The sequence below is a fragment of the Pygocentrus nattereri genome, chromosome 4 (assembly GCF_015220715.1).
Source record: "Pygocentrus nattereri isolate fPygNat1 chromosome 4, fPygNat1.pri, whole genome shotgun sequence".
Classification (NCBI taxonomy): domain Eukaryota; kingdom Metazoa; phylum Chordata; class Actinopteri; order Characiformes; family Serrasalmidae; genus Pygocentrus; species Pygocentrus nattereri.
Genome location: NC_051214.1, coordinates 6133693 through 6146192, shown reverse-complemented (window position 1 = coordinate 6146192; position 12500 = coordinate 6133693). Strand labels below are relative to the sequence as shown.

The 12500-nt window shown below is 41.8% G+C and overlaps 1 protein-coding gene across 1 annotated transcript in view; it reads right to left on the bottom strand.

Annotated features, from left to right (window-relative positions):
- The window catches only part of LOC108441121 (tripartite motif-containing protein 67), a 68026-nt gene that overhangs the window by 21443 nt on the left and 34083 nt on the right, over positions 1-12500 (bottom strand). Inside the window, exon 4 of the mRNA XM_017720464.2 lies at positions 1824-1934. Coding sequence (XP_017575953.1) covers positions 1824-1934 — 111 coding nt within the window. The remainder of the gene's footprint in view (positions 1-1823; positions 1935-12500) is intronic.

The following is a 12500-nucleotide window of genomic DNA, read 5'->3' as shown; positions in this document are numbered from 1 at the left end:
CAGTATGAGAAAAAAAATCTATAAATCAAATAAAAGCGATGATGATGATGATGATGATGAATATATATATATGGAATATAATGTTATGAATAGAATAGAATCCATATAATGCTCCATCCGTACCATCACAGCTGTAAACCAGTATCACAATGTGATATCAGTGCTGATGTATCAGTACAGACGATACATCACCCAGTACTAGACACTCATCTGTAGCTATCCATTCATCACTGGTCAGTTTCTGTAGTCCAGATTTTATTAGGGTGGTGTATCTTTCTCAGCACAGCGCTGACACTGACATGGTGTGGAGCTGGTATCAGACGCAGCGCTGTTGCTACACACTGTCTACAGTAAAGAGCCCAGGGGTCTTTAAAACCAGCAGGGTGGGCTTTGTTCTCTCGATGAGAAGAATACGAAAACCCGGTAAACTCTTAACAGGCCCCTTTTATGCTTCTTTAGATGGTAATCCATCCGGATGCCCTCATAAAACTACCCGCTCTGGACTAAAACCTAAATTATTCAGGCCATCTGAATTTCTTCCCGTCGTTCTTGCTTATAAAAGCAAATGATCCAATCTCAGGCCTTTTCATTCCCCCTATAGGACTGTTTTCAAAAGAAAGCTGCTGTCGGACTCTTCATAAACGCTCAGACGACAGAGGAACGGCGCGGAGAGAGGAGCCGGAGAAACCGCGGGAATCGATACTTCATAAAAATTTCAACTGGAAGGCGCATCGATCCTCCACAGTGGCATTCAGATCTATTTCATCTGCTTCCAATAGCTTCTATTAAAGATGAATTATTTATACAGAGTAAGGGCTGAGGGCCGAGCCCCGCGTAACAGGTGAGTCTTCAGCTCAAGTCGCTACTTAGACTCTGCCGGATTTCATTTCTCCACTCTTGTCCTCCTCCTTTATTTGAGACGAATGCATAAGGACTTATATGGGCCTTGATCTCAAGCGTCCAGATGTTCACTGGCCAGAGCCCCAACGCAGAGCGAGGAACAGAAACGCAAACTGAAAAAGAGCAGGACTTCATTACGAACAAACACAAAACTGACAATATCATCATCCTTAACTGCTAAAGGGGAATTCCACCCATTTTTCTACATTTCTGTATAACTCAGTGGTTGAGGTGTAAACAAAGTCACTGAGTGGTTTGATGTGAAAGGGTTCTTTGCTGAGAATCTCACTGACTCAGATTTCCTTACAGCGGTGGTGACAGGAACCAGGGGCCGTATACAAACATCCCAAATCTGAAATCTTATTAGTTTAGTCGCCATGACGACATCAGTTGGGACTGAATTTTGGACGGAAGCTACTACAGAAGTTGATCATCTTGACATTAACGTAACTCCAGATGAGAAAACAGTATTCCTCAAACTCAACCTACTCCACTCTTAAAAATGACGGTTCTTTAAGGGTTCTTTAGCAAAGAACATGGCTCTATATAGAACCATGGACCCTCAAGGAACCCGTGGCAAGATTACAGGGTTCTTTGCATCATTAAAGTGTTCCTCAGATTGATGGAGAATGTACTGTAGATGGTCCTATATAGAATCTTTTTGAAAAGGGTTCTATATAGCACCAAAAAGGGTGCAATACGACGCAAAGAACCCTTTAATCATGCGAGTGTTCACGGTTTCATGTAGAACCATTTTTTTAAACTAAACAACCATTAAGGAACCATCGTTTTTAGGAGTGTATATATTGTCTATGTTCACTCAAAGCTGTTTTTGTTGGTCCGATCTACAAAAATGACCCTCCCAAATAAATTACAGCTGTCCAGCTAATGTCTGCCCCTCCCCTGCCCCGGTCACTCATTACCAGCAGGAATCCACTGGGGTCGTTCTCCTTGATGACCTCCAGGCAGAACTCCATCATGCCCGTGGTCTGTCTGAGCTTCATCGTGCAGTGGGTGATCTGATCTCTCACCGTCTACAAACAGAGAGGAGGACACAATTATTAAACATGCACATACACAGTTCCCAACGCGGAGAACCGAGCAAAGAACCTCAATCAGGAACACTTACAGCTCAAGCAAAAGAACAATGTCATGGTATTGCGTGCAACATTGGTCACAGCAGATCATCACAGCTGTCACGTTATTCACCAGAACAATTGTTCTATCGCTTGTATAAAACAAAGTAAAGAAGGAAGTTTAGCATTTCAAATATATGTTCCCACCAAAACAAGCAGTTCCGGCAGCTTAGATTATATAAAAAAATAGCTGGTAAACTCTTCCACCAGTCTGAACCAACTACTGAACAGTGGGGACCCTCTAGGCCCACACAGTAGGGCGATGTAATCAGATATCACTGATAATAGAAAGTAACCCAATAAACCAAAGTCGATAATCACCGTGTTCAGGGAGATCAACTGGAGAGCACTTGGACATAGCTTTGGAAATCCCTTGCAGCCGGAATTTTCTCCAGCAGGGGTCTGGAATCCCAGTAGTTACTGAATAATAAGCCTTAGTATGTAATAAGCCTGGAATGTTAAGGGGTTAATATGTAAAGCATGTGGGCGCGGCTATGTAAATCACTTGCAGTCTGAAGTTTCTCCAGCAGGGGGCGCTATTAGCATGCAAGATGCCATGAATCTACACCAGAAGACGCTTATAAATGCATGTTTGCAGTAATAATGACTTCTGTGAAACGTTTGTGATTTTAGGTTATTTTATTTAATATAATCATCCTGCTTGTTGTATTTGAACTCTGCGAGTCTTGTACAACTACTCTTATTTTATTATCGAGTTTGGTTGGAAACAAAAGGCGTGGCAACTCAGAAATCCATTCACTGTCATAATAAATCATGCACAGGACAGCAACACTGGTAATGCGTTCACACATCAAAGCAGAAGGAATGAGAAGATGGATGGCACAATAAAACACACACACACACACACACACACACATGCACACTTGCATAGGGCTCAGATCTGAACCCTGAGGAACACCACAATGCACTCCTTCTTATTTCCTTCTGAACAAACACATCTAATGTGTCGCAGGAAGGCTTGGATGGGTGGAATCACATCAGGAAACCTCCAGGGGTGGGGGGGGGGTTACTTTGGACGGCTGACAACTTTTCAGTTCCAGTAAGTAAAAACAAATCAGCCCGTTTACAGATGATCCTGCACATCAGCCTGATTAACCATGATGAGCGTTTCACATTGTTTGTTAACCACACAAAAATTGCTTTAACATCACTGGACATGGCGTATCGTTTTATCTTCACCTGCATAGTAGAGTGCGGGGCACTTTAAGGCAAAATAGGACCATAATAAAACATATTTTTTCAGATTTCCCACTACCATTATAATCTTTGCACATTAAAACTCACATGCACGTTAATTAGAGATTTTAGATATTAAATAAAATGGTATATTTGTGTTGCACACATGGGGACCCCTGATTCAATTACTAAACATGCATATATATATATATATACATACATATTCACTGATCCCAGCAAAAAGAACCGAGCAAATAGCCGCACTCAGGAACATTTACAGTTACTAAAGCGAAAGAACAAAGTCATGTGTTATTCTGAATAACATCACGGCTGTGAGCTGGTCACAGTGGATCATCACAGCCGTCGTGTTATTTACCAGAACGCATGACCACAAGTGCTTTCATAAAACAGTTTTTGCCACGCAAAGAAAAAAGTCAAGCAAAGAAACCCATCACAGCATTTCAAAGATATGTTTTCAACAACAAAGTTGTTAGATTATATAAAATAAATTGTTTCTGGGGTAGAACAGGTAGAAATCTCTTCACCCTGTCTGAACTAACTGTTGGGGGAAAGGTGGGGAATGTTCTAGGCTAATATTTTATTCTCTTTTATTAATAAAACATTTGGCTATGGCCTTTAAATGGCATTAGCCTACATTTGCGTAAATTCTGCTCTGTCTCTGCTGCATGTGATTTACTGTTGGAGTAAAATTTGCAGTATTTTCAATACAGCTTAAGTGTCCTGGTGGTTAGTTGAATTATGAAAACGGTGAAAATATAATTCAACACAGTTTTCCAAAGGAATCTACAGCTGAACTCCAGAATAACTCCACTTTAATGATGGAAGGCTCGGTTTTTAGCCCCTTACCAAACCTGCAGGTGGGCCCAGTTTTGTTAAACACTTCTATAACCAAGGAAGCATTGAAACCAAGTTTGCTTTGAAATCCCAGTAGTTACTGAATAATAAGCCTTAGTATGTAATAAGCCTGGAATGTTAAGGGGTTAATATGTAAAGCGTGTGGGCGTGGCTATGTAAATTACTAGCTGTCTGAAGATTTTCCAGCAGGGAGCGCTATTAATATACAAGTCGGCAAGAATCTACACCAGAAGGAGCTCATGAACACACGTTTGCAGTAACATCTAGTAAAACGACAGGTGTAGTAGTTTTGAAAAGATGCTGAGCTACTCAATGTAATGAGTTTTATTCAAGATTTTCAATAAAACAGTTAATACTAAAAACATACATATATACACTAAAAACAGAACAGAAAGTAGGTCAAAGCTGCAGCAGAGTGGGTGTACTGGATTGTTGGGGGGTGGGGTGATATAAAGTCTAATGCTTTCAGTGAAATTTGCCTTTTTTAGTTCATTTTTATTTAATATACTCATCTTGCTCATTGTATTTAAACTCAGCAAGCACTGCACACAAACTAGAGAAGACAGATTTACAGCTATTGTGTAAATATGTGGGGAAATTAGGGTTCACGCTCCTTTAAGAGGCGTGTAGATGCATGCAATCACCAGAGAGATTGGTTTGTTAAGTCATCCGTTGATCCTCTATTTGATCTCTATTTGTGCCAACATCACAACCCCTGTGTTTACGTCTCAATGGCTGAATTATGCAGAAAAATGGAAAAAACAGTGGAATTCCCCTGGATAAGTCAACATCAAACACATGTTCACTGACATCCAGTCATTCCTCCTCCAGAATACTCTACTGTTTTCCAGTGTAGTGTTACTCAAGTGTGTTTTCCATGTTTATTTGTGCAAAGTCAGGGCGGATTACAAACACCTGGCTTGTAATATACAGCACCTTTCACAGATTTCATCACTTAAAACACTTGAGTCGCTAAATATGCAGTTATCAGTTCAGACGGTGTCATCCATCACTAATGAAGGAAATGTTTTGATTCCATTCTGGACTCACCCAGTCATTCAGCTCTGCGTTCATTAGCCCATGTCTGTTTTCCTGTATTAATTATCCGATTATCCACCTGTCAAACGCTCACTGGAGTGAAATGAACGCTGGATAGTTAAGACACAGTCAAACTGTCCGCCTATATGGCTAAGAAGTATAAACAGACTGCCACTGTTGTTGTTGTGTTTGTCTGTACATGTGAATGGAAAAGAGTTATTTATAAGTGGATGGAGTGGGAGTTCCTACAAAGGAAATACAAGAAAAAACTTGATGTTTTATCCTTTCCCATCTGCTCATCTCTGGTTTATACAGCTAGTATATGAAGATCACTGTGGGATAAACAAACCCAATTCCAAAAGAGCTGGGACAGTGTGGGAAACGCACAAAACAGAAAGCAGTCGTTTGTAAATCCTCCTGACGTGTATTTAAACAAACGCAGTACAAAGATATTGATAACGTTTAATCTTATCGACCTTATCGGGCTTTTTTGTAAATACACGTTCAGACTGAAAGCGATGCCTGCAACAAATTGAGACTCTGTCAATGCATTTTCTGCTCGATTACGGCAAAAAAATCACAATCGCCATTATTTAACACGATTACTCACTGACATTGGAAACACTGCGCATTTACTCAGCTTCTAAAAGTTGTCTTTATCCACGGTTTTCCTAGACAACAACATTTACCGTTACGCTTACACATCTTTGGAACGAGCACGACTTCCGGTTTGCCTTTGTTGACCACTGATAGCGTACAGATTACCTTCGAGGCTAAAGAGATTTATCATTGGCCAGTTGTAGCTAGGCTTCGCTTCTTGGATACAAGAAGATGGTGGCTGTGTCGCGGTGGCGTCATAGACAAGAACGTTCAAAAAGAACCGTGAATGGTGTCACCCAGTCTGTTCCTCATTTACTTTACAGCATTCGGCTGACGCTCTTATCCAGAGCAACTAACAATTTGATCATTTTACACAGTTAGGCGATGGCAGTGTTAGGAGTCTTGCCCAAGGACTCTTATTGGTATAGTGTAGGGTGTTTGCCCAGGTGGGGGACTGAACCCTAGTCTACAGCGTAGAAGGCAGAGGTGTTACCCACTACACTAACCAACCCTCATCCACTGAACCCATCCCAAGTCTGGGTTGACGATGTGAAACTCTAGATGTCACGTATGTTGACATCATCAACTACCATGGCTGTTCTGAAGGTGTGGACGACTGAGAAATCATAAGAGCACAGAAGCTTATAATGAACTACACAGCGATAAAACTGCACGAATTCTCTGTTACACGGAAGTTTAGCCCATCCAAGTGTTGCGAAGTTATGGCAACTGCTGCAGAGAATGGAAGAAAGCCATGGATGCCAGTGGATTTTCTTGAGTTTTAAATATAATTCAACTAAAAAATAAATAAAAAAAATAAAGGAAAGGTGGGGGTCTGCATTATAACACAGGACAAAATGTGAGCGTCATTGCAAAAAAGAAATGCAGCAAAGTAATAAATTCATCGATCATTGTTTTCACGAATGCTGGAAGCCAAAATCGTAATTGAAATTAAAATTGGATTAATCGGCCAGCCCTTGCATTTTCCTAGTTTTGAGTGCAGGCTGAAGCCCAGCTGCGTGAAGCCCAGCTCTGTGTGTGTGTGTGTGTGTGTGTGTGTGTGTGTGTGTGTGTGTGTGTGTATGCATACATACATACGGTCTCACTGGGCAACGATGATAAAACCTGAAAACTGTGTTGAGTCTGTGGAGATCATGTGTACATTCCGACAATGAAAATAACGTTAATGATTTACCGAAAGAAAGAAATACTGATCCTGTGCCCTCATGCAGCTACAACAAAATGCACTGCCTTTTAAACGGAAAACAAATCTTTCCTGAATGTCAAATATGAGAACTACTGAATAAATGAATATTTAAAGGATTCAGACGCAGAACAAATAATGCTATACTGTTTTTATAATAACCTCAAAATAGTCTGCGTTCACGTGTCAATGTATAATTTTTGCACTTATCTCTTTATTTACTCTCCAGCGTTGGCGAGAGGAGATCTGATAACTATGCGGTTTAAATACGAGGCTTAAATCCCTGAGTTCACCATATGGCTTCGTTCAGTCTAGGAAAGACCACCAGCACGAGTGCCCCCTCTCTTTTCTCCCTCTCCACATCCACGTGCTTGTCTCCCTTCCCCCAAGCCCTGTGTAGTGTGGCGAAAGAGGGCACGGTCAAAGCTCTGCAGACGGCCTACTGGCTCGGAAGGAATGAAATAGAGTAGAAAACGACTCTCTCTGTCAGCGCCGATGCGAACGTGACACCTCAAAACCAGTAACCGCGAGAGAGAAGCGTTCCCCGGGCCTCAGCGCCGTTTACTGCCCGCCCAATCCACTAAATGAAGGGCTTGATAATAATCAGATGATTTCAATCAGGTGAGCGAGAGGAAATGAACAGGGGACGCATTAATCTGTGCAGAGACGCGTGTGAAGGGCAGAACCAAGACACACTCGCTTTAGACTGGAGGTGTAAAAATGGTGTGATGCATCATGACACACCGGTCTGAAGTGGCCAATTCAACTGCATCAAATGTTAGAATCGTTTATAATTGATTATAATAATATTCAACAAATTATGAGCTAATTTTTTGGCCAAATAAATTACGTGTTTACCAAAATAAAATATTTAAGTGTATATTATAATATATAGGCCTAACTGTATAAATATCAGGACCTACATGCTAGTTAGGTTAGACAGAGTTAGTATCAGTATCAGTACTCGGTACTGGTCAGTACTTATGGATAAGTATCAGTATCAGAAGGGGAAAAAAGTATCGGTCCAACCCCAGTACTGAATGCAATATTTAGAATAAATGATGGTAATTAGTGCTGCCAAATGATTCAAATAATTCTGGGAAAGTGTACAACTGTGTGGGTGTGTCAACTTAAGTGTAAAGGACAAAGGCCTTTACACACTGAACGCAGTTTATTCGTGCCATTTATTCGGATGGCAGTGAATCCCAGCACATGTATAACTAACAGTATCTTGTACACTAAACACGGCTGTTCAGACGGTGAGAATGCAACATTTTATTCACCCTCCAGTCAACTTTTGTGAACTTTTGCTGGCAACAAAAACTCACTGACCAGTCACGTTCATCTCTGCCATGTTGGCATGGCAACAACCAAGCTGGGGAACAGAATCTCTGAAAACAGCTGAAATGGAGTTCAGACTGAGCTGCAAAAGATCTGAGTCATAGCTTGTGTAGAAGCACTTTCTTGTCCAAAATGGACAGCAGCCTAGTTTATCCATTCTGTGAATTTAAAGACATTTATCATGTTTATTTTGTGCTTTGTTTAGTGTGGTTTAGTGTCTCAGCTCAAACTCAGCTCAGATGCCAGCTGTGAGTGAAAGCACTCATGAAGTTTTAGCTCCTGAAACAAAGTGGAAAAAACTTCTTGTTCTCCTCTCACTTTTCTGACACAGGCAGTTTGTCAGTTTGGTGAGGACTAAAGGATCTTCTATATCGTTGCTGTCAGAACAAAATCTTATATCTGCATTTTTGCCGTTTTTCAGTTTTTTACATAATTTGAATATCCCGGTTGTCCTTCACATTGTATGTAAATTTCATGACAAATGGCCCAAAGGAAACAGCCCAAAATGACTTGGGAAAAAAATCTGGTTCCATTGACTTGCATGTTTTTTCTTTCTCCTGTAAAATGATCATTTTGGAGATACAAAGTTTTGTTCCCGACAACAGCGATATATTATTTATTTATAATAATAGCTGGACATGAATATAATATCGTGATACTCTAACAACTTTTCTAGATAAACAATATGCCCGATATTTTTTCTGACATCTGATAAGTCGGAGTGACCAAAAGTACCAAATTCCCGTCAAAAGCAATGAATATAACGATTTGTTTTCAACGTTTTGCATCCTGTGCTGCAATAATTCCAACTAAACACCATTAATTATGCTCAGCAGTCCCTGTGGAAGCTTTGTGAAAAGTGAATGTAAGCTAACCAGCAAACTAGTCTACCAGCACTAGCCTTTAATTCACTGAACACACTATTAGCCTTCCTCTGTCGAACAATCCCGTTCAGGTTACACTCTGGACAACAGAAGCTGGTCCTGGATCAACGTATCAGAGCCGCACAATATCCACCCGGATCTGCTCATGAAAGCTGCTGCCATCAGGGACTTCAGCCTGACAGAACCGCCGCTGGCTGCTAACACAATAAAAGGCTAAATAAGAGCAGCATTGTGGGTAGTGCTGAGAACAGGCTCCTAAATGCATTCAGGCACTTGGGGGGGCAGGAGGGAACGAACTTGTCACGGGGGGCTGAGGATTTCATTATGAGAGGCTCTGATAATAATCTGCCTGTTGAAAAGATTTATTCGTGACATATTGTGAGGTGGATGAAATGAAATAAAGCTCCACCGCAGCCATACGGAGCCGCGCGGCAGCAACCACAAAACTCAATTTGCCCTCTGTAATCTGATAGTAACACTGCGGGTCTTAGGCATATGAAAAAAAAAAACCACTGTTTTCGCTTTTACATTCTTTTGCTCGCTCTCTCTCTCTCTTTTCTTTTCCCTTTTCCCTTCTTTTCTTTTCTTGTTTCACTTATATCTCATCTGTACATTGAGATTGGGTTGCCATGTGCCCGAGTGACAGTTTAATCCCTCCGGGACAGGACTTAAAGCAGAAGGCATGATTGATAATAGATACAGGACCATACCTGAAACCAGACAAGCACAGCCTGAATAACCAGAATATAACTGCTGCACCATTTAAGGTTACATGGGAAATTGGACCAAGAAGCTGGTGAATATTAAGTTAAGTGATACTTTTTTGATCCCACAACTGGGGAAATTCCACCTCCGCATTTAACCCATCCGTGAAGTGAAACGCCACATACACACTAGTGAGCACACACACACTAGGGGGCAGTGAGCACACTTGCCCGGAGCGGTGGGCAGCCCTATCCACGGCGCCTGGGGAGCAGTTGAGGGTTAGGTGTCTTGCTCAAGGACACCTCAGTCATGGACTGTCGGTGTTGGGGATCGAACCGGCAACCTTCCAGTTGCAGGGCCAGTTTCCCTAACTTCCAGCCCCATGACTGCCCCCTAAGAATATCTGACTTCAGCTTCCTATCACCACAGAATTAGTGGTGGGCAATAATAAATAATTGTCTTATACCCCCTCGTTGAAGGCATATGATGCCCTAAATGTAACTAAAGCTCAGCAGTGAGGAGCTGAACTTTTCCCTTCTCTGCTGTCACTGCAGACGGCCCGGGCCGTCCTACAGAGCGGCGATAGCAGCCTGTTAATGAAGTAATGCTCTTTTTAATTTGAGGATTGTTCCAATTCGTAGGGCAAGATTTCAGCCACTACCCCTTGTAACTCGGCTCCAAGGGGTTAGGGTGACACTCGAAAAATAAGGGGTAGGGGTACGACTCATAGCAAGTTACCACAACTGAAACAAGATCAGCACGCTTTGGTTGCAAAACCATGACTGATTCCAAGCAAACATGGTTCACAACTAAGTACAAGACCACGAGGCTACACATTTCGCAAGCATTTTCAGGAATTGCATCAGTACCTGGCCAGCCCAGGTCACAGCTGGCTACAGGATCTGATAACTGGCTTGCATGGCTCACAACCAGTTACAGCACCACATCTGACACCAGGTTAGCAACCAGCTACTGAACCTCAACTAATACCAGACTGGAATGGTTCACAACTAGTTGCAGGACCACAACTACAAGTCGCAGGACACAAGCAGCTGCAAGATCCCAACCTGATATCAGACTAGCATGCTTCACCCCCAGCTACAGAACTACAACTAACAACAGACTAGCACACTTCACAACTAGCATGATTCACAATTATAGGGTGTGCTGTGCATCCGTCCCCCGGGCCCTGATGATAGCCACAAGATCCCGGCGGGAAGACGGGACACGAGTCCCAAACTCTGCCGCCCAAGACCCGCCTCTTATTCTGCATTGAGGCTGCTAGACTACACCAGTGGCTGAGAGGCGGAGCAGGGGTGATGACGGGAAGGTGGAGCAGCAAGCTCTCTTATTCTCTGCTCCCTCTCTGTTCTTCTTAAAGGTGCCCTGAGCAAAGAGTGAATGAGAGCTCGTTGCTCTGCCTCCGTCACCCCCCCCATAATCAGTCATGCTGGTTTCCTGATACGTTTAATCTGCACAGAGAAACTGGGCACTGGGCAGTTCCTTCAGTGACCGGCTTCTTCACCCCAAGTGTGTGAAGGAACGCTATCACAGGTACTTCCTTCCTGCTGCTGTGAGACTGTTCAACCAACACTGCTCCCAGTAGACCACACACACACATACAATATACACACATACAATATACACACATGCAATACACACACATACAATATGCACACACACAATATACACACATGCAATACACACACATACAATATACACACATAATCAGAATGCAAATGTTTTTTTTTTACATTGCGCAATATGTTCATAAGTGCAATACAGATCTTATGCAACTCCTATTTTTATTCTTATTCTTATTTTGCTGTAAATATTCTAGAGATTTAACTTTAATGTTTATTATTTATAATGTTGATAATGTTTATACTGTTTCCTGTTTCTATTACTGAGTGCCTTACTTCTATTACTCTGCTGCTGCTGTAATACTGTGAATTTCCCCGCTGTGGGACTAATAAAGGATGATCTTATCTTTCTTATCTTATCTTATCTTAAACTGTCAAACATTAAAAAGCGCAAGTCAGCTTCTCATTCGCCTTGTTCACCTCTTGTTCAGATTTTCCTAGTCCACCTTAAATGGTGCAGGGGTTACATTCTGGCACGGTGGAACTGGAAAAACTGAACACGAAGCGAACAAGGCGAATGAGAAGCGACTTCAGCCTCGTAAAAAGTCAAACTTTTGAAGACACTTTACAAGAAACTGCTCCACTTTTGTGGAAATGTTTCCTGCTGGAGATGCGAGAAAAGCAGCTATAACTGAGCTAAAGCTTAAAGCAAAGTGACCATGTTTTCATTTATATTGTATTTTTAGCCTCTACTAGTACATCAGCACAATCTGAGACATATTTACAGCCAAGATGTAAATACACATAAAATGTTGTGGCTCCCAAGGTGGTTTGATTTTTGTTGAAATGACAAAGTGGCTCTTCTTAACATACATCACAATATATCACCCAGCCCTACCTGAGACTCAAACCACTGAGCCAGCATACTTAAACCTGCTACATCAGTCTTTATTCAGTAGATGTACACAAAACAAACCTTGTGTTCCTCATTTATGCAAATTTTGACAATACATTATACTGTAGAATGTCTACAGTT